This window comes from Mus caroli, chromosome 6 (assembly GCF_900094665.2).
Source record: "Mus caroli chromosome 6, CAROLI_EIJ_v1.1, whole genome shotgun sequence".
NCBI lineage: Eukaryota > Metazoa > Chordata > Mammalia > Rodentia > Muridae > Mus > Mus caroli.
In genome coordinates, this window is record NC_034575.1 from 108,649,170 (window position 1) to 108,671,878 (window position 22,709).

A 22,709-nucleotide genomic window follows, 5' to 3' on the forward strand; every position below is an offset into this window, starting at 1 on the left:
CTGGCTGTCCTGGAACTCACTTTGTAGACCAGGCTGGCCTCGAACTCAGAAATCTGCCTGCCTCTGCGTCCCGAGTGCTGGGATTAAAGGTGTGCACCACCACGCCCGGCTTGTGCCTGGCTTCTTTACCTAGGTTGTGGAAATTGAACTCAGGTTCTCATGCTTATAAGAAAAGCACTTTATTATTGAGTGTGCTCTCTCTCCCCAGCTCCCTTTTGCCTCTCACTTTAAATTTTGAGGTTGAGTCTGTTATGGTCATGGTAATTTCAGGTCTGTATGTTCATGAGTAAGTAGTTTTTATTTTGAATAATGTGTTACAGTTCTAATAATGTTCTCCCTGCAGGACCTCACGGCCCAGATGATGCAGTTGATCAGTGTTGCTCCTGTGAACTTACAGCATGACTTCATCACGAGCCTTCCTGAAATCCTAGGGGATTCCCAGCATGCTAATGTGGGGAAAGAGCTCAGGTGGGTAAACACTGTGGGACTGTCTCATGGAGCCTACTCCAGGGGAACTTGTTCATTGCAATGTAAAAAGAGCTAAGCTTAGGGCTAATGTGGTAACTCTGGCTAAAGGGGCTTGCCTTTCTTTCATCTCTGATGATGTAAGTTTTATACTGGGGAACCCACATAGTAGAAGAGAACTGACTTGCCAAGTTTTTCTCTGACTTCCATATATGTTCTGTGGCACACATTGGTGTATGTCTGACATACACATGCACTCACACACACATGTGCACACCCCCACAGATGTACATACATGTACACACACATGCATTTGGGACATAAAGGCTGGGACACAGGTGTTTAAGTTCGTTTTCAGTTTTGTAGAAAGTTCATAGCCAGTCTGGGCTACATGAAGCTCAGAATCACACACAAAAGGTGGTTGGGTATATGACTCAGTTGAGTATTTGCCTGACATGTACCAAGTATGTTAATTCCCTAACATTACATGAACCAGGTGTGAGGGCAGAAGGTGGAAGCAGGAGGAACAGAAGTCACACTCATTCTTGTCTACATTGTGAGTTTGAAGCCAGCCTGGGATACACTAAATCCTGCCTCAAAATGTAAAAATTATTTGGGTACTAGTCAATAATGCCTTTAATCTCAGTATTTGGAAGTAAAGGTCAGGAGTTCAAGGTCAACATCAGGCATTGATCTCTGTGAGTTCGAGGCCAGCCTGGTCTATAGAGTGAGTTCCAGGACAGGCAGAGCTACACAGAGGTGCACATACAGACTTTCTGGTTATTATTCCCCAAACAGTATAGCATGACAACTATTTGCATAGCTTTTACATAGTCTCAGGTATTGTAAGTCTCCTAGAGGTAACTGAGAATATGTGGGAAGATGGATGGGTCATATGCTGATAGCCATGCCATTTCCTAGAAGGGACTTGAGCATCCACTGCAGGTCCAAGACATCTGTACTGACTGGTTTTGTGTGTCAGCTTGACACAAGCTGGAGTTATCATAGAGAAAGGAGTTTCGGTTGCAAAAATGCCTCCATGAGATCCAGCTGTAAGGCATTTTCTCAATTAGTGATCAAGGGGGGAAGGGCCCCTTGTGGGTGGGACCATCTCTGGGCTGGTTGTCTTGGGTTCTATAAGAAAGCAGGCTGAGCAAGCCAGGGGAGGCAAGCCAGTAAAGAACATCCCTCCATGGCCTCTGCATCAGCTCCTGCTCCCTGCCCTGCTTGAGTTCCAGTCCTGACTTCCTTTGGTGATGAACAGCAACGTGGAAGAGTAAGCTGAATAAACCCTTTCCTCCCTGACTTGCTTCTTGGTCCTGATGTTTGTGCAGGACTAGAAACCCTGACTGCGACAGCATCACTGCTCCTGTCCCCCCACGCGAGGGAGTGGCTCCTCAGGTTGTTTCTTGCCCGTTCTCTTCAGACCACTACTCAGCTTTTCCTTGTTTGTTAACAGCGAGCTGCTGGTGCAGAATACTTCCCTGACTGTTCCGATTTTGGATGTCTTTTCCAGTCTCCGACTTGACCCTAACTTCCTGTCCAAGGTAGGAAAAAGCCTGCTTTCCAGAAATAGGACGAAATCATATACAATGAAAGAAAATGCCACTTTGAAACTATGCTCACAAATGTTAAAGTATTATCCTGCGAGTACACACACACACACACACAACACACACACAAACACACACACACACTCAAAAACATGGCATCATCATCACGGGAATCAAAAACCAGGGCCTTATAAATATTAAGCCAAAACCTAACCTCTTTCTCTTTCTTTCTCTCTCTCCCTCTCTCCTTCTTTTCCTTCTTTGTCTTTTTCTTCTTTTCTTTCTTTCAATTCACATGGTCTGACCATGTGGCCCTGACTGGCCTCAAACTCAAGATCTTCCCGCCTTAGGCTCCCCAGTACTGGGATAACACGTGTGCATCCCCAGGCCTGGCTTAAGCAATGCAATTTATTTGGGTTTCATTTTATTTTTCACTATGCTGGTGATCAAATCCAGGGTCCCACAAACACTAGGCAGACATTCCACCACTGACTCACACTCTCATCTCGTAAGTGGTAAGCCTCTGTGTTTGTGTGTATATGCATGCGTGTGTGTATGTGTGTACGTGGAACCCAGATGACAACCTCAGGTGTTCTTCAGGTCTGTCCACATATAAAAAATGTTGTTTTTGAGACAGGGTGTCTCACTGCTTGGCGCTTACTAGTGACCTTCAGAGACGTGGCTATCTCCAAAGCACCCATGCTGGGATTACAGTATTTAGAGCCAGGCCTGGCTATTTTATGTGAGCTTAGGGATCAAGCTCAGGTCTCACGTGATGACTGGGAATATAGTTTTTGATAAAGTGCTTGCCTAGGGTGTACAAGGCTTTGACACCCAGCATCACATAAGCTTTGTATCATGGCATACACATAAACAAGTGGTAGCGGCTGGAGGAACAGAAGTTCAAGGCTATCCTAAGCCACATAGGGAGCCAGGGATGCTAAACCCTCAAGGAAAACAGCAATATATTTTTACTTCTTTTGTAACTTTTAACATACAAGCGTTCTGGAATTTAGCTGGTTTTTATTTGGCAGTAACTTCACTTGGCTTTGGTTCTCTTCTAAATAACATACTTTTATTCTGGGAAAGAGCTGGCTTTTCATCATTCTTTCTGTCTGAGTAACATCCAAAGATGTCCATAAACCCAGTGGTCATTCACAATCCAATGCTGGTCATCCCTGGGGTCAGTGGTGAGGGAAGCAGGAGGGAGCGCTCCTGTTGTCGGTTGTGAACTCAGGCCCTGAATGAAATGTAAGACTAAAGATGTTTGACATTCATCACTTGTCTATGTTAGAAAAAGTCTTTGACATTTATAATTGTAAAAGCCTGTAATTTGGGGAAAAAGAATTTTTTCCCTAAACTACCATTAGGAAAATCAAATGAGCAAAATGAAGTTTCCAATTTTGCTGGTAGGTCTATATTGGGTTTGAGTAGTGAAGAACTTTGTGCTTTTTATATTTAGATCCGCCAGTTGGTGATGGGCAAGCTGTCATCTGTCCGTCTAGAGGACTTCCCTGTGATTGTAAAGTTCCTTCTTCATTCTGTAACAGACACCACTTCCCTTGAGGTATGCTATTATTTCCTACCAAGCCTACCTACATTCAGATACCTGGGTGAATGGTTTAAATCAGTACTTCCAGTTGCTGTTTTCTGGCCCTAGATGAATTGATAGTGCTGACTGTTCCAGATAGCTGTTGGGAGAGAACACAGCTCGGTCTGTTAAGTACTCAGCAGAAGCTGCTGCAGGCTGACATTTTCTATTTCCCTGTGGTTGTGCCTCAAGTGATTCTAGGGTTCAGAGTGTGGCATTCTAAGTAACTCGAACTGTTCTCATCCAGGCTGCTGACACGCCTTTTGTTCAGTCAGGTGTTTTCCTCAGTGTTTTGAGTTGTTAAGGTTCCAGTGAGAGAGTGGTCTGTGTCTGTCCACTGAGAGTGAGCAGAATACATGACGATAGTGATTTACAATAGGTCATTGCCGAGCTTCGGGAGAACTTGAACGTCCAGCAGTTTATTTTGCCGTCACGAGTTCAGGCTTCCCAAAGCAAATTGAAAAGTAAAGGACTAGCAAGGTATGGAGCCGTTTGCAATTGCCATTTCTTTCTTTGTATAATCATAGTCTACTTTCATCCTGAAGGCAGGATAGTTATGAAAGCATAATAAACCTCAAGTGCTGGTAGCAAGACTACGTGCACATACAGCACAACAGGGGTTTTCAAGTGTGTGTGCGTGCGCATATGTGTGTGCACGTGTGTGTACATGTGTGTGCACATGTGTGTGTATGTGTGTACACGTGTGTGTGTGTGTGTGTTGAGGTTTGGCTCTGTATTGTTATGTAAGCATTTTCTTAGCCATTCAAATCCACACAGTCTATAGTGCAAGTTTTTCAATATTTTGCATAATAAGTTGGGACATGCTCCAGAACCTCTGGTTATTAATCAGAAACTTGGATCTTTTTCTGGTAAGTAGCAAAAATAATGTTTCCTGCTTTGCTGTTTGTAGCTCTTCAGGAAATCAAGAGAACAGTGATAAAGACTGTATTGTTCTTGTCTTTGATGTAATAAAGTCAGCCATTAGATATGAGAAAGCCATTTCAGAAGCCTGGCTTAAGGTGAGTAAGATCTTGTAACTTTGATCGTCACGCTGGTTCGTGAGTGTCAGTCAGTGGCAGCTGTGTGAGGTGAGCTTGTCATTCAAGTGTAAATGATGGTGTGGGATGAAGCAGGTGTCACATGCTCCACTGATGTGCTATCACATTGTGGCCCTTGTTTTCCTAGGCAATTGAGCGCATTGAGTCCGCGGCTGAACATAAGGTAATGCTCTTATGCTTTGCCTTGGCTACTGTGCTCTCCTGCCTTCTTCCTGTGCTCCTGCAGCTGTCCTTCCGTAGCTGCTCTGATAATGTTGGGTGTGTGAAGAAGGCAACCCGAGAGGGGTGACTTGCCTGTGACTGGTCTTACCTACTAATTCTGGAAATGACTTTAGTCTACAATGTTCAGTAGGGACTAGGAGATTGTTTCACCCACGTGAAGTTATAGTCCAAGCAGCAGTACCCTACCGAGGTCACGAGTTCAGGTCCCGAGTATACGGTTAGCCTTCCTCCTGCCAGGTGCAGTTGTCTTTTTGATTTTACTTTGCCCATGTAGTCCTGACCTGAGCTGGTTAGTCTTTCCACTGTAGGACAAACAGGGGTACTGGATCTATCCCCCACTCTCTGTGACTTTCTCTGTCTCTCTCTGATTCTGATGTGTGTCTGTCTGTCTGTCGGTCTGTCTCTGTCTGTATATGTGTGTTCGTGTGTGGGGGTGTTAGTTTGTGTGTGGGTGTATGTTGTAACACTCTGCACTCCAGGATGGCTTAGAACTCACTGTGGTTGTTAAACTGAAGATGATTCTCCTGCCTCAGCTTCCATGTGTTGGAGTCACCATGTCTGTCTGTCCTTCTGTGTACCAGTTGTTTCTTCTGAAGGCTTTGCTTTAGTTGGAATCTTTGTCTTGTGGGATTTTTATTAGTTGAGTGTGCAGTTATTAGATGACAGTCTTAAACGTTTCTATGATAGAGAGTAAACAGTGAAAATAAGGACGTTTCTTGAGACAGGGTCTCATCCCACTGCCTCAGACTCACTGGATAGCTGTGAAATTGACCTTGAGCCCCTGATCCCCCTACCTCTACTCCCAAGGGCTATGGTGTCAGGCATTTGCTACCATGAGTACTTGAATATAATGTGGGAGCAAATGATAATCTAATTATTTGTTTTTACGCAGAAAGTAAATTTACTCTCTTTGATGCCTTTATACCTAATTTTTATAGACTTGCAGGCAAGAACATGGTATAAACATAAGTTTTATATTCTTTGTACAGTTCTTTTGTTTGTTTTTGGTTTTTTTTTCAAGGTCAGTTTTCTGTGTAAAAGCCCTGGTTGTCCTGGAACTCATTCATAGACTAGGCTTGCCTCAGACTCACAGAGATCAACCTGCCTCTGTCTCCGCAGTGCTGGGATTTAAGGCATGGTGTAGTGGGTCTCCTCGAAGATGGTATTATAGGTGTTGTGAGCCATCCCACATGGGACTGCGAACTGAGAGCCATGGTCCCCTAGAGCTGCAGCAAATCCTTGTAACCACTGAGCCGCCTCTACCTCCCCTTTGTAAATGTTGTGTTTTTTTGTGAAAGCTGTGTGTGTATAAAGACAGGCGCACTCCTATGAGAGCAGACGTGTGCATGTGCATGTGTGTATCGTTTTCACTCTGTTCTTAGGAAGTACAATCCTACTGTGGTTAGTGTAGTGCAGGTTGCTTATTTTCTTCACCATCATCACCAGGTATCAGAAATGACTGACTCTGTTTAAAAGCAGATTAGCTGAGCCAGAAATGGTGGCACATTCCTTAATCCCAGCACTTAGGAGGCAGAGGCAGGTGGATTTCTGAGTTCAAGACCAGCCTGGTCTACAGAGTGAGTTCCAGTGCAGCCAGGGCTACACAGAGAAACCCTGTCTCGAAAAACAAACAAACAAACAAGCAAAAATGGGTTGGCTTATACTGTTTTTTGTACCTCTGTTATATTTCAAAAACAGTTATCATAAATTACTTAACCTTATATTGATGAACATTTATAGTCTTTGTAACTTTTCTTAAAGCACCTTTCCTAATTTTGAAAGTATACAATTTAGTTGTCAAGTGATTTCATCTATTTTTTTTTTTAACTAATGTAAAAATGTTCAACATTCTATTTCAATATCATTGTTCTCAATATTCTGATTTTTTTTTCAGGAACTACCAAATGATAATAGTTGTTGCACTTTATTTCTGTGATAAGTGTTTCTGGGTTTTGTAATGGCGTGGGAGCTCCGTGGGTGTGGAGTGGGCCAGCGAGTGTCATAGTGTGTCTTAGGAGCGAATAAGAGCTCTGGTGTGCTGCTCTCTGGCAGGCTTTGGATGTGGCGATGCTGCTCATCATCTACAGCACCAGCACGCAGACCAAGAAGGGCGTGGAGAAGCTGCTGAGAAACAAGATTCAGTCAGACTGCATTCAAGAACAGCTGCTTGACAGTGCGTTCTCTACACATTACCTGGTAAGTGCGAGAGATGCCGGAAGTAGTGGGTGCAGATGGAGACATGCCGAGAAAATAATAGATTGATATTTTCTTCACCATTGGAAATCTCACAATACCTTTGTCTACTATTGATCTTTGACAGGGAGCTCAGCACGTCTCAGAGCAGTAGGTTAATGGCTTGGTTGGGCTGGGATGATGATGTTAATGAGCCAGCCTAAGATGGCCTTTCATCCTTTCAGGAAGATGTTAACGGAGTTAGTTTATCTTGAAATCTCTAACACAAGTTCTTTTGCCTTTTGGATTTTTTTTCAAAAAGATTTATTTTGCATATGTGTTTGTGCCATGTCCCTGTGTGTATATGCCACATGTGTGTACATGCTCTTGAAGGCTGGAAGAGGACTAGATCCTTTGGACCTGGAGTTACAGGTGGTTGTGAGTCATCTGACATGGGTGCTGGGAACCCAACTTGAGTTGTTAGAGGAACGGCAAGCATGCTTAACTGCTGAGTTATCTCTAGCAACATAGCTTTTTTAAATGTGTTTTGACTTTTTTTTTTTTTTTTTTTTTTTTTTTTTTTTTTTTTTTTTTTTTTTTTTTTTTGAGAGTCTCACTATGTTATCTTGGCTGGCCTGAAACTTGGTATGTAGACTAGGCTAGTCTGTTTTTGGTTTTTTCAAGACAGAGTTTCTCTGTGTAGCACTGGCTGTCCTGGAACTCACTTTGTAGACCAGGCTGGCCTTGAACTCAGAAATCCGCCTGCCTCTGCCACCCAAGTGCTGGGATTAAAGGCGTGCACCACCACGCCCGGGGAGACTAGGCTAGTCTTGAACTCATAGAGGTCCGTTTGCTGGGTTTTTTGGTTTTTTCTTTGTTGTTTTTTTGTTTTGTTTTGAAAATGACAATATCAGTAATGAAGATGGACTTACTAATGTAATTTATTTTGGATCCCTCAATGTCTTGTCTATATTACATTATTTGTGGAACCTGGTCACTTCTTTTATAACAATTATTTAACAAACTTAGTTTGAAAGTCTGGGGACATAGCTCAGTTGTTAAAGTGCTTGCTATACAATCACAAAGACCTGAATTCTATTCCCAGCACCCATATAAATGCTGAGCATGGTGACACACCTTTGCAATCACAGTACTGGGCAGGTGGAAATATGCAGGTCCCTGGGGCTCTGGTCAGCCAGCATTTGTTGAGCCCCAGGTCCCAGTGAGGGGCCCTGTCTCAAAAAAGAAAAAAGAAGTGAATATGGCTTCTGAAAACAGCTCCTGAGGGTTACCTCTGCCCTCCACATGCACGGTCATATGTATGATTACCAGCACTCGCGAGCTCGAGCGCACGCGTGCGCGCACACACAAACACACAAACTCAGTTTGGGTAGCATTGAACGCTATAGACTGAACTTAAATCGTAACTGGAACAGAGCAGCTTACCCAGGGAGGTATATGACTGAGTGAAGAAACTAGAATCTATTCAGTCTAGTTTGTAGTTCCTAATTGAACATGTAGGAACTGTGTGTTAAGCTTATCATTTAAGATTTTTGAACTCCAAGGTAAGTTTTTAATCTGTTTATGATTCTTTGAGAAAAATCAGAATGGTGAAGGATTATTTATTTTGGGTATAATTAAGACTCCTTTTATAAAACAGCAGTACATTAGGCCCTCACTAGATTGGGACGTGGAATCACAAGGGTCAGAGCCCAAGGCCGGCTTGTGATTACAAAGTTTGAGGCCATCTAGAAGACTCCAGAAAGAAACAAAAGCAAAGAAACTGTCTTGTTGTTTCAATTAAGTGAGAGCAGGGGTTGGAGCTGTAACTCAGTAGTCAAGTGTCTGTTAACCATGAACCAGGCTGTGGGCTCTGCTTAGTGTAAAAGCTAGAGAGCAGCGTCTGAGAGCAGGATGCTGTGTGTCTGCGAGATGATGCGAGGTCCGACAGCTTGTTCTCTTTGGTGGCAGTTGTGGATATGGATATTAACACATTTGGTCTACAACACCGTTTCCTAGACTTTTCTCTCTTCCTCTTCCAGGTTCTTAAGGATATTTGCCCATCTATTCTTTTGCTGGCTCAGACTATGTTTCACTCTCAAGACCAGAGGATCATTTTGTTTGGCAGTCTTCTGTACAAATATGCTTTTAAGTTTTTTGATACTTACTGCCAGCAGGTATGTTGAGACATTTATTTGGATAAGGAAGAAACAGGATATGGAAAGGTATAATTTCAAATAAATTGGATGTATTCTGAGGTATATTCTGGGTGGTTAGATGACATTGAAGGGGAAATAACTTTGGCCAATAGCTTGGAAAACTCAGTACTAAGCCAGCTATAGAGATGCACATCTTTAATCAGTCCTTGGAAAACAGGCAGAGTGATAAACAAAAGTTTGAAGCCTGACTGGCCTGCAGTGCAGGATCTTGCTTCATAAACAAAACACTCATTTTTGGGCTGGAGAGATGGCTCAGTGGTTAAGAATATTCACTGCTCTTCCGAAGGTCCTGAGTTCAAATCCCAGCAAACACATGGTGACTTACAACCATCCTGATTAGATCTGAGGTCCTCTTCTAGAGTGTCTGAAAACAGCTATAGTGTACTTACATATAGTAAATAAATCTTTTTGTTGTTGTTTTTTGGTTTTTTCGAGACAGGGTTTCTCTGTATAGCCTTGGTTGTCCTGGAACTCACTTTGTAGACCAGGCTGGCCTCGAACTCAGAAATCCGCCTGCCTCTGCCTCCCGAGTGCTGGGATTAAAGGCGTGTGCCACCACGCCCGGCTAGTAAATAAATCTTTAAAAAAAAAAAAGAAAGAAAGAAAACACTCATTTCTAGTCTCTGTCCTGAAGTGATAAGATTCCTTAGAGGATCCGACTGTGAGAGCTGATAGTTGCTTTAAAATTATCAAGATCTTGCTCATATGTAGCACTTCAAACAACTGGACTTACTAGGTTTTATTTTTTATTGCCTGTATATGAATGCAAGGCTTTGCACCTGAGTGATGCTCCTGAGGAGGCCATAGACTTTTAGAATCATCTAGTCTGACCTGTTCTCAGTTCACAAAGCCTGTAAAGTCTTACGCTCCACAAGTATGGTCTTCTCAAGAAATCTCAGTGCACACTGAGTCCAGTCCCAACTTGTGTAAAATTTAGCTCATGGATAAATATTCAGATGACCACACCAAGGAACAAAATCAGGAGGTTTTGATACTGTCCACTGATCTATTACTGATGGTCAAGACAGAGTGGTCATCCCTGTCGTCCCAATACTTGAGAGACAGGATAGTCACAAGTTTGAGGCCAGCATGGGATAGTGAGGTCCAGGGAGCCAGGATAACTGTGTGATGGTGTGGTTGTTCTGTGTGGTGCGTGACAGCTAATAGACAGTAAGGTGGTGGGTAAGAAGGCCTTGGGCGTGAACACCATAGAATGGGCGTGTCGGTTTTGCTTCATACTGTCCTGTCACCTCCCTGTATAGGAAGTGGTTGGTGCCCTAGTCACCCATGTCTGCAGTGGGACCAAGGCTGAAGTCGACACTGCACTGGATGTCCTCCTGGAGCTGATTGTGCTAAACGCCTCTGCTATGAGGCTCAATGCTGCTTTTGTTAAGGTACTGTCTGTCCCGACAAATACCCACTCATTTTTCTGTTGCGTGTATCTCAGTGTTACTGCTGTAAGTTAGCAAAAACATATTTTGTATCTTTAAATATTGAGCACTATAAATGTGAGAGGGACGTGTAGGAAGATGGGTAACAGGTAGGTTTCAAGTAGAAGCATGTGATGTAAAGCTGCAGCCCATCTGAACTGACTCAGGATCACTTAAAGCGCTGTGGGTGGGGCTGGCCGTGGCCTTGGGCGTTAAGAGAGCAAGAAGCATGAGCAAGTCTTACATACATGGCTTATATAGCTGTGGAAACTCTAAGAATCAAAACGAAAGAGAACTTGCAGTATTTGTCTGACCTGCCTTAACCCACTTTCACAACATTAATATTTGTTTTCGTTTTCCTGCAAACAGCATAGCTTTGTTCTTTCGTATGGCTGAGACAATTTCATTACATGTGAACCACATTTCTCACTGTTGACGAGCATCTAGGTTGTTTACGAGACTTAGCTGTTGTGTATGTGCAGTGCAAGTGACTCGGTGATGTTGACGTGGTAACTGAAGTAGCTGGGTAATTGTTCTCTTTAAAATGGGGGCAGGAGAGAGTAGGGCTGGAGAGATGGCTCAGCAGTTAAAAACAGTTGTTACATTTGCAAAGGATCCGGTTTGATTCCCAGCACCCACATATTGGTTCACAACTACCCATACCTCTAGTTCCAGGGAATCCACTGCCCTTCTCTAAACCCCTTGGACACCAACCAAGCATATAGTGCATATACATACATGCAGGCAAAACATTCACACATAAAATGAGTATATCTAATTTTAAAAACATGAAAAAATGTTTTTAAATTTAAATAGAGAAAATTTTTAATTTAAACAAAAGTATTTTAATTTAAATAGAGAAAAATGTTAGCTAATTACCTCATTTTGGACCTTTTTCCCCTTCATAGGGCATCTTAGATTATTTGGAAAATATGTCCCCTCAGCAAATACGAAAAATCTTCTGTATTCTCAGCACTCTTGCATTTAGCCAACAGCCCGGAACCAGCAACCATATCCAGGTAAGAGGACATGTATTGAGAAGGAATATTTTAAACCTCTTCATTTGAAATTTGCCAGACTAAGACTGTGGAGTCGTAGAAACTACCTGATCAACATAGGGAGTTCCAGGACAGCTACAGCTACAAAATAAAGAAACCCTGTCTCAAATTCAAAAAATTGGTAACATGATGCTGAGTGCCAGGCCAGCCTGGGCTACATAGCCACATACATAGTTCCAGGTAGTTTACAGAAACCATCTAGGAAAGGCTATGGCAAGCAGGTGTGTTTCCTGGAGATGGCCCACTGTTCGCATGTACTCTAAAGAGGTATGACCTCAGAGACCTTGTCTTATGATATGCCTTTCCTGCCACTGTAACGTAGCCTAATGGTTCCTGGCCATCAGCCTACCCTATAGGGCAAATCCCTGCAGCTCAACATGAAGATGAGCTTTCATGAATTAGTGCTGTTGAGATGAATTAATGACTTTATAGCATTCTTGATTTGATTCAAATAATTTTAGGAAGAAAGTTTAAGGAGGAGATGGTGTTAGTTGTTTAGCCAGAAAGATGTAATAAACTTAGAGTCAAGAATAGAATGTGCCCCCTCCTCAGAATAATAAGTAAAGACAACATAATAAGCAGTACAATGAGCTTGCATAAATTACACTAAAAAGAAAAATAAACTTGGGACAGATTTGTGATCAAGAAAAAACATTCATTCTAGCTCAGGGTCAAGGATGAACCCACAGGTGTGCACTGTGCTAAAGCAAGACCATGTGAAACTGTTGCTTTGAACTTACAGTGAGCTTATGGAATCTGCTTTGAACTTACTATTGACATCCTTCTGTAACTCCCTTTTGTGTAACATTTTATCTGTGAGGTAATTTTATAAAGAGCTTTTGTCTAAGAAGGTATAAAAAGGCTGAGAGAAAAAAATAAAGTGTGGCTGTTGGGGCTCTGCTGTCTGTCTATATGTGTATGTGTATGCATACATACATATGCAGGTATGTGTGTAGGTATGCATGTGCACTTGTGAACTGGATGAAACATGTGGTTGGGTCTGGCCAGTGTGTGTGTGTGTGTGTGTGTGTGTGTGCGCGTGTTTGTGCGTGCATGACCTTCTCCCTATCCTTTTCTTTTTCACTGGCCACTTAAGAGTTAAAAGCGTTCAGAGTTTCTCACTGGCCACTCTTTCTAGCCTCAGATAAATAGTTTTATTCCATCAGTACGGCTGACCATGTAAATTACCCATCACCGTCAGCGGAGACACAGTTGGCTGCTATCAGCATGACCCCAATTGCCAATGCCATACTCCTTCACTCCCTGCCTTGATTTACCCTGTGGTGTCAAACCTGGTTTTGAACAAGACCCTGTCTAAATAATAAAATTAACAACAGAGTCATGGATGTTCATGTCTTTAATCCCAGTACCTGGAAGCAGGTGGGTTTCTGTGAGTTTGAGCCAGTTCACTCCGGACAGCAAATCCCAGCCTGCCAGTGAGACCCTGTCTCAAAATAAAAACATCAAGGAAATCTTAGTCTGTTGGACTAAAGATGAGTCTGAGCCTGCTGTAGCCCAACCACGAGACTAAATAAGCCATGGTTTTCAGATTCTGCATGGAGTACTATGGAGATAGCGGATGTCTAAGCTGAGCTCCACCTCGTCTTGCTTTCTCCTGGAGTCACTAATCACTGAAGAAAGCTAACAAAGGACATAAAATATGAGCAAAGCTTACTGAGTTGGGGTCGTAACTATCACCTCCTGTAGCTGTTGGGACACCTTGTGGCACTAATTCATCCTGGGCTGTGGCTTTGGGAATCCAGGGCCTTGTTTAATTTAAACGCTGTCTTAGCCAGGTGGTGCACACACATGTATAGAATTCAGTGTGTGGAGAGGTGTGCAGTGAACAGTCCCCGCTCTCTAGGCATCTGGCTGGCCTCCTCTGAGGCCATCAGTGCCCCAGTCCGGAGCATTTACAGATTTATTGTTACATCCATCGGGCTTTTCTTTCTGGGGCTGTACCCTGTTTTCTCATTTAGCAGAGTATTTGCAAAATTTTTTTTGTATCAATAATACAAAGTTACTTTGTTATTTTGTTTTTGAATTGTGGCAAAATATATACAGAACTTAGTATTTGAAGTATTTTTAAGTATATCAGTGGCATGGAGAACACCTACAAAATGCAAGTATAATCACCATTCTTTTTCAGAATGGTGTTCATTCTGAACAGAAAGGTTCCCAATATGGCAGTAATTCCATGCCACCCACTCCCTGGGGCCTAGGGAAAGACATGTAGGCTCATGTAGTGATTGCCTGTCGTCTTTTCTCAGTCAGTATTGTCAGTGTCACAGGTGTGTCAGACATTGTTTCTCATCGTAGTTGAATGTCCACTTCATGTCCATCTCTCTCTCACTGTCCAAGGATGGCGGTGGGTTGTTTTTATTTACCCTCAGCTGTTGGACGATGCTGTTTGAGCGTTCATGTGCAGGTCCTGTCTGAGCCTCGCTCCTAGCTCTAGAGTTTATAGCTAGAGATGGCGTTGCTGAAGTATTAGGCGTTCTGGGGTTTAACAGTTGAGGAGCCACCAACATTGTTCAGAGCAGCTGCTCGGCACCTCATTATTACTTGGAAAGCAGGGCATTTCCCGGTGCTGCAGTCTTGGTAAGGATTGCATTCAGTCCTTGAGCGATGCTATCATCTTTCAATATTAAGTTTCCAACCCAAGAACACAGGACATCTTTGCATTACTTAGTTCTTCTCAGCAGTATTTTCAGTATATAACTGAGGCTGGCTGCAAACTCAAGTTCTGTTTATAGAGCTATGCTCCATATCCAGCTTGCAGTGTTTTATAGATTTTACCATATAAATCTTTCTTTCTCTTTCTTTCTTCTTTCTTTTTTTGGTGGGGAGGGGTTGGTTTTTGGTTTTTGAAGACGGGGTTTCTCTGTGTAGCCTCGGCTGTCCTCGAGCTTGCTCTGTAGACCAGGTTGGCCTCAAACTTACAGAGATCCGCTTGCTTCTGCCTCCCAAGTGCTGAGATTAAAGGTGTACACTACCGCTGACCAACTTAAATTTAATTCTAAATGGTTTATTATGGTCTGCCAAAATTTCATAGTGTGTCATAGTGGGTCTGAAAATTGCCTGGTAATTGCAGTCCAGTGTGAAAGCCTGAGATTAATCAGCACTTCCTCATTTTGAAATGAGATCATCTACTCCTAAAAATTGCCCTCTGGCCTCTGTGCCTCTGCCCTGCACATAGCGTACACCCCCAAAGTCAATATGTTTAAGAATAGTTTATTGTATCTCATTATTCTAGCTGCACAGCCACTCCACAGTGATTCTCAAGTCCTAGAGCAGTTGCCATGACAACACTGAGAGCTGTTGTGGAACGTGTGCCTTGTTCTAGGAGCTTTGTATAATTGGTCTGTGGATTTCAGAACAACTTTCCATCTTCTGTGTGAGACTTAGAGAATGGGATTTGGCTCCAGCAGTGATTTGACCTTTCGCTGTCACTCCAGAACAGTCTTTCTCTGTTCTCACCTCATTATCGCATTGCAGGACGACATGCACCTGGTGATCCGGAAGCAGCTCTCTAGCACTGTGTTCAAGTACAAACTCATCGGGATCATTGGTGCAGTCACCATGGCCGGTATCATGGCAGAAGACAGGTACTCATGCAGAGTCTGCCTCCTGTGTCTCAGTCAGCTAGGCAGGGTGCTGCCTTACACACTTTATATTTTACTAAAGACATTAAAACTGGAGGAGAAGAAGTAAGCATAACCTGCTTCTTTTCCATGCTCTCTCCTAATCCTTTTTAGGATTTGTCTTTGTTATTTTTAATTATGTTTTTCTAAGCTGGTATATGCACATGAGTGCCAGTACCTGTGGAAGCCAGAGGTGCCCGTTACAGAGGTCAGAGGAGCTGGCGTTGCAGGCAGATGTCAGCTGCCTGATGTGGGTCCCGGGAATTGAACTCAGGTCCTCTGCAAGAGCATACTTTTAGTCCTTTCTCCAACTCAATCTTTTCCATTCTTGACTGTATATACCATGAACAATTTTTATAGAATTACATTATAATTATTAATCATAATGTTGCCTGGAGGGACAGTGCTGGAAATCTTTCCACAGAGGATAACCTTGGTGCTCCTGAAATTAATTTTTCTAGAATTTGCTTCTGACCTAAGCTCTCTGTAGCTGCACTAATTTTGTCTGGTGCTTCGTGTTTAGTAGCAATACATTTTCTGTGTGGATCCGCACTTGCTCCTAGATGCCTCAGTGATAGCATCTGAAAAAGTATCAGAGCAGTGGTTCCATGAGAAGCCATTGTAAACTGACAGTGCAGTTTCTGCTTCTCGGAAATCACTTGCCAGGAATTCTAAGAGCTCAGGAAACATTCTTAGAGTCGGCATAATAGCTAGAAGAAAGGAATGGGGGGAAAATCTGAAGAGCCTTTGGTGTTCTGGTTAAGAATGCATTTGCTGATCCATACTGTCTGGAGTCCAATCCTAGCTCCGTTCTTACCTAATGCCCTTACCTAATACTCTACCTCTGCCTTTGTACTTTTGCAACTGTACAATGCTAATTGTACTTACGCTGTAGACTTATTAAGGGCATTCAGTGACTGGGACAATGCCCAGAACAGTCTACTTATTGAAGAAATGTTTTCTTTAGCTGGGCACATGGAAAGAGACTCACCTGATGCCAGGAGTTCAAAGCTGCCTTGGGTAGCATGGTCAGACTAGTGTCTCAGAAAAACAAAAGAGACTCTCCTATCACTACTCATTTAGTGTGCCCTTCAAAATATGTATCAGTGGTCCGACTGATTTGCAAAAGCCTCAGAATTCCAGGGACAAAGGCAGAATGATCACTTGCACACAAGAATTTGACATACGGCTGGTAATCTGGTGTGACTGTCTCAAAAAAAGAGGGACTAATCATGCTCACTATGCTGAACAACGTAAATACTCTAACATGCCGTCATCAAACTCGACCTCTAGTTCTAGCTGAAAGAAGACTGTTAAACTTACTATAAAATATTACAGGATTAAACTAACATTTCTTGTTCATAGAAGTGTACCATCTAATTCAACCGAGAGGAGCACCAATGTGAGCAGTGAACAGCGCACACAGGTAGGTTTCTGTAGCGTGGTAAGATGTGTGCCATTGCTCCGGCTTATAGCTTCTCACTGTTGTTTTCCCAGGCAGTGGTGTGAGTTTTCTTTTCTTTCACAATGCTGGGATGGAACAGGGGCCTTGGGTACACTACCACTGAGCTACGTCTGTGACTGGAGTATTTTGTGTATCTTGTTTCAAAAACACCTTCAACTATCTTGCTATGTAGCCCCAGGCCTGGAACGGACTATGTAGACCAGGCTGGCCTTGAACTTTCTGGGATCCTCCTGTCTCTGCCTCCCAAGTGCCAGGATTATAGGCATGAGACACCATGCCCATCTTGTCCTGGTAACTCCTCAGAAGTTCATTCTAGGACACAGAGCAGTGTTATTCATTTTGCTTGTCTCTCCTCTCAATGTCCAAACCTAAGGGTGTCACTCCAGCTTTGGTTTTGGCTTTGGATATGATATATGTTTGGAAAGAGACAGACTAGAAAAGAGGCTCCGGAATGCCTCTCTTGACTTCTGGCCCTGAGACTTGAGAAAGAACCTACTACTGAGCGTGGACATGAATTTAGAGTTGGCAGCCCAAAGGTCACAGCTCTTTCTCTCTATCTCTTCCAGGTGACTTCTTTGCTACAACTGGTTCATTCTTGCACTGAGCACTCTCCTTGGGCCTCTTCTCTGTATTATGATGAATTTGCCAACCTGATCCAAGAAAGGAAGTTGGCTCCAAAAACCTTGGTAAGGACAATGTCTTGTTTCTCGGGTGGCATGTAGGAACCAGTTCTTGAGGCAGGTCTCACTGTATAGCTGGGTCTGACTAGAACTTTCATAAAGACTAGTCTGCTCTTGAACTAGCTGTAGTCCTCCTGCCTCTCCATCCCAGTTTTGGGATGACTGGTGTGAGCTGCCAAAACCCCATTCCAAGTGCCTTTTCTTAAAGTGACAAAGCATCAGAGCTTCTTTGGGACACATTTTGTCTTTCTCGCTATTGTGGAGTACAACAGACCTTCCTGGGTATCCCCAAATTCACCCAGTTTCTGGGCTCTCCTGAGGCTCCTGCACTTAATGATTATAATGGTAAAGGCGAGAAGGTTGTTGGTGATAGGCACCATTTGTTCGACAGCCCTCTTCTGGGCCAGGCACCGAGTGAGGCACTTTTTGTGCATTCTCTCCTTTCTTCACAGCACTGGAGGTCTGTGTTACTATTTGTGTTTTAGAAATGAGAAGCCTGTGGTTGAGAAAGGTTAGTGGCAGTTTATTCAGGGCTGGCTATATAGCAAATATGCCCCTCACAACCCTGTTCTTGTTTGTACCCGGAAGGAATGGGTCGGGCAGACCATCTTCAATGATTTCCAAGATGCCTTTGTGGTAGACTTCTGTGCTGCTCCAGAGGGGTAAGTGCTGCTCACCTCAGCTGGCTCCACTGCGGAGGAAGCGGATACAAGCTTCACATTACTTTTACCCTCAAGTCTGCCCACCATACCTCATCCGCACCCAGCCCCAACATCCTGTATCCCAGCTGTAGAGTTGCTATAAAGGTCCCCACCTGCTCTCTCTGTTTATAGCTTCTTCCTAAATTTGTTTTGCCTGAAGTTGGTTTGTTCTAGTGATTTCCAGCATGGCCTTGTTTTCCCCCCAGTGGGGACATCAGATTTTGGGTTCTCTTCACAGTGACTTTCCATTTCCTGTGAAAGCACTCTATGGACTGGAAGAGTACAACACTCAAGATGGCATTGTCATCAACCTCCTGCCCCTGTTCTATCAGGAATGTGCAAAAGATGCCAGTCAAGCGACGTCACAAGAATCGAGCCAGAGGTGAGCTGTTTTCCATCTGTTGGTATTCTGAATGTTCATGGGGAAAAAAAAATTTTAAATCTCGTAATATTAATGAATAAATGGACTATTTATTTAATGCGTGTGTGTGCACCCAAGTGCGTGTATCCGCACCACATGCATTCTGGAGGCCATGAAGGTTAGAAGAATGTGTTGGCTCCTTGGAACTAGAGTTATGGGTGGTTTGTGAGCCACCACATAGGTTTTGGAAACTGAACCTGGGTTCTCTTTTAGATCGGTAAGCCCTCTTTACTCCTGAGCCATCTCTCCAGCTCCATTTCATAGTTCTTTTAATGTGCGGGGTCCTTGCATCACAGTAATTCTTTCAGGAAAGGTTGCATCTAGAGCTGTTAGAAGGACGCAGTCAGGCTCCTCTTTTTCTCTTGCTCCCTGGGATTGAGATTTGCATTGCCCTTGAGAGTCAGCACACACTACCCTAGACTATTTGTCCTTGCGTTCTTTTCCTGAGCCTCCCTGGCTGCCCTGCCTCTCTCCCCCTCCTTCCCTCTCAAGCCTCACACCAGCTGCACACACCCTCTGCCTTCCTGCACAGTGATGCTCACTACCTGCTGGGCAGCACTGAGCTACCTGCTGTTTTTCTTTAATTACAAGAGTGAGTGCCTGTAGTTTTGGATTAATAGGACTGTGGTACTAAGTGTGGTTCCTGAGGTGGATTCTTCCTTCCCAGATCAATGTCTTCTTTGTGCCTGGCTTCCCATTTCCGGCTGCTGAGACTTTGCGTGGCAAGACAACACGATGGAAACTTGGATGAGATCGACGGTCTCTTAGGTATACACACAGTTCCCCGAGACTTTGTGCTCTTTTGGTAAAAGCAGGCAAGGACCAGGCCTGCACCTTGGACGTGTAAGATGGAATTTCTCACCTCACGTGAAAATTACAGCCATAATGGCATGTCAGTCAAGTGAGCTTGTGTGGAGCCAGCATCTTCTTTGTAGTTGTTGCTGAATGCTGGTTAATGGGCAGATTCTTTTATTATTTTTTTACCCACTTGTATGTACTTACTTTTTATTACTTGAATCTGAGAGGGGTACAGCATCATGACACAAATTTTGTGACCAATGGCCTTTGCAGGAAGACCGCTTAGGAATTTGGCATGAACTGTGCATCTGTTTCCATGGACCTGAGATTCTGTTTCCTGAATTACTCTGGTTTTGTTTGGCTTGCCTCCAGGAGTCACTGTGCTGTTTTTTGATTTGTATACATAAGGTCATAGTAGAGTTCAGTTTATCTTGGGCATAAACACCTTTAGTCTTAAGAAGAGCCATGTGCTTTCTTTGAAGGGCCTTGCACCATAGCCTTCCAGACATACTTGCCTTTTAGAAGTCCTGTTTCCAGCAGGCTTCCAGGTGCCAAGATGGGGTAAAGAGTGTAGATGTATTCTTTTGACACCAAAGTGGAAGGAGTTTTGAAATAAAACAAAGCTTGACTCTCATAAGAGCTTAAGGGACAGGTCGGTACCTGGGGAGCTAGGACCCGTGTTCTTCTGCCTTGAGCTAAAGGTTGGTGGGACATTTGTTCTTTCTCAGATTGTCCCCTGTTCCTCCCTGACCTGGAACCTGGAGAGAAACTGGAGTCCATGTCTGTTAAAGACCGTTCGCTTATGTGTTCGCTCACATTCCTAACTTTCAACTGGTTCAGAGAGGTGAGCAGAGTTACTGGAATGTCTCACTATGTCTGTAGTTTCTCTTAAAAGAAAACTATTTCTTGGCTCCCATAAACTCCATAAACATCTCCCCGATGCACCAATGCCTGTGCTTCTCTGGCCAAAGTATCCCACCACTGCTGCCCATTGGTTCCTGCTGCTGTCCCCGTCAGAGTACTTAGACCCTCACTGTAGAGCTGACTCATCAGGCCCCCTGCACTCCCACTTCTGCAGACAGTGGCCTCTCTTCTGTGCTGGGAGTCCCACTCTGTTGCTACAGGCCCCTGCTTGCTTTTTGCTTGCAGAGAGAAATGGGTATAGTTTCCTTCCTTCAGAGTGTGCTTGAGGACGTCGGTCATGGCAGCGCCTCATTGCTGCCTCCCTGTGCTTTGGCTGTGTTGTACTTCACACTTATACAGCTCCCACTTCATAGGTAAAGACGCAAAAGCTTAGAAAGGCTACAGACCTTGCCAAAGCATCTTGAGAAATAAATAGTAGACTAAGACTTGATCTGATAACATATGCGCTCTCTGATATTCTGCCTAAGTGCATAGTGAGTGGTGAGTAGCAGTGGGGTAAAACTCAGATGTCTTAGGTCTGCCAGGGAGACCACTGCTACATGACAGTCTGCATTAGCTCGCCATCACTCAGTCATAGTTTCCACCAGGATTGTAACAGGGTTTTCTTGTCAGTTTGTCCTTTAAACTTTATGGGACTAGAATGGTAGCCAGTGGCTGAGGCTGCTTTGCTGCTCTTCTGGGCCAGAGTTTGGTGCCTACTGTTGGCAGTGGAGGCTCAGCTGACAATCACTCCAACATCATGCTCTCCTGGTCTGTGAGGTCACCCATGTTCATGTGCACATGCAAACACATACACACACACACACACAAATTCAGATTTTCTCCTAAACTTTGACTTTCTGAATTTAGATGAATTTTTAGGTAGTTTTTAAACGAGTGCTCCATCTGTAACTCTTCTTTTCCCCAGAATGGTAGGACATAGAGAGCTGCGAATTGTCAGCTACACAGTAATGCATGAAGCCTTAGCCTCTGTCCCCGCACCACATACCTGGGTGTGGTGACTCATACCTGTCTCTAGCTCCACCACCTTGGGAGGTTGAGACAGGTTGATCAGGAGTTGTCCTCAGCCTCACACGGAGTTTAACGCCTGTCTGTTCTATGAGACTGTCCTTCTCGTGACGATTAGCACTGTTTATGAGCTGCCATTACAGATCTAGCTGCTGCACTGTATCTTTGTTTCTTTGAGACCGTCTCACTGGTTGGCCTATATCACCCTGTGTAGACTGGATTGGCCACAGATTCATGGCAATGCCCCTCAGCATCCCCACTATTGGAATTTTATAGACAGAAACCACCGCACCAGGCTCATAAGCTTTATATTAAAAAGTTACCTAGTGTGGCGTAAAAACCTTTCATCCCTGGGGAAGTAAAGTGAATGAGCTGAGTGTCCACATTGAAGAGAAGTTGTGCTTTGCAGGTTGTGAATGCCTTCTGCCAACAAACATCTCCTGAGATGAAGGGCAAGGTTCTTAGTCGGCTAAAGGACCTTGTAGAACTTCAGGAAATCCTAGAGAAGTACTTGGCAGGTAAGAAGGGCCATGCTGCAAGCCTCGGTGTCCTGCTGAGGAGATGAGCAATCACATACATTTATCTATCTACCTATCTATCTATCTATCAATCTATCTATCTATCTATCTATCCATGTATTTATTTATAGACAGGGTGCCTCTGAAGCCCTGGCTGTCTAGAACTCACTTTGTAGACTTGGCTGGCCTCTAACTCACAGAGATCTGCCTACCTCTGCCTCCAGGGCCAGGTACCCTTTTCTTCTTAAATATAGCCATGAACCAGCAGTAAAGATGAAGGCCTTTTCATTCCTCTGACCATTAACTTAACTGGTTGTTTTAAAATGCTCTTTTAGCAGGGCAGTGGTGGCACACGCCTTTAATCCCAGCACTTGGGAGGCAGAGGCAGGCAGATTTCTGAGTTCCAGGCCAGCCTGGTCTACAGAGTGAGTTTCAGGACAACCAGAGCTATATAGAGAAACCCTGTCTCAAAAAAAAACCAAAAAAACAAAAACCCAAAACAACAACAACAAAATGCTAGTTTGTGGGGCCGAGGAGGTGGCTCAGCAGTTAGGAGCACTGGCTGCTCTTCTAGAGGAGTTTCATTCCAAGTACGCAATAGCAGCTCACAACTGTCTGCACTCCACTCCCACAGTCTGCAGCTCCACTCCCACAGTCTGCAGCTCCACTCCCACAGTCTGCAGCTCCACTCCCACAGTATGCAGCTCCACTCCCACAGTCTGCAGCTCCACTCCCACAGTCTGCAGCTCCACTCCCACAGTCTGCAGCTCCACTCCCACAGT

The 22,709-nt window shown here is 43.9% G+C and overlaps 1 protein-coding gene across 1 annotated transcript in view; it reads left to right on the forward strand.

The window, feature by feature from the left end:
* The window catches only part of Fancd2 (FA complementation group D2), a 64,391-nt gene that overhangs the window by 12,646 nt on the left and 29,036 nt on the right, over positions 1 to 22,709 (forward strand). The window contains exons 9-26 of the mRNA XM_021165022.2: positions 344 to 468; positions 1,925 to 2,012; positions 3,481 to 3,585; positions 3,989 to 4,089; positions 4,520 to 4,628; positions 4,795 to 4,830; positions 6,942 to 7,085; positions 9,104 to 9,238; positions 10,543 to 10,674; positions 11,619 to 11,729; positions 15,267 to 15,376; positions 16,778 to 16,838; positions 17,444 to 17,563; positions 18,146 to 18,219; positions 18,497 to 18,640; positions 19,347 to 19,447; positions 20,206 to 20,321; positions 21,819 to 21,927. Coding sequence (XP_021020681.1) covers positions 344 to 468; positions 1,925 to 2,012; positions 3,481 to 3,585; positions 3,989 to 4,089; positions 4,520 to 4,628; positions 4,795 to 4,830; positions 6,942 to 7,085; positions 9,104 to 9,238; positions 10,543 to 10,674; positions 11,619 to 11,729; positions 15,267 to 15,376; positions 16,778 to 16,838; positions 17,444 to 17,563; positions 18,146 to 18,219; positions 18,497 to 18,640; positions 19,347 to 19,447; positions 20,206 to 20,321; positions 21,819 to 21,927 — 1,921 coding nt within the window. The remainder of the gene's footprint in view (positions 1 to 343; positions 469 to 1,924; positions 2,013 to 3,480; positions 3,586 to 3,988; positions 4,090 to 4,519; positions 4,629 to 4,794; positions 4,831 to 6,941; positions 7,086 to 9,103; positions 9,239 to 10,542; positions 10,675 to 11,618; positions 11,730 to 15,266; positions 15,377 to 16,777; positions 16,839 to 17,443; positions 17,564 to 18,145; positions 18,220 to 18,496; positions 18,641 to 19,346; positions 19,448 to 20,205; positions 20,322 to 21,818; positions 21,928 to 22,709) is intronic.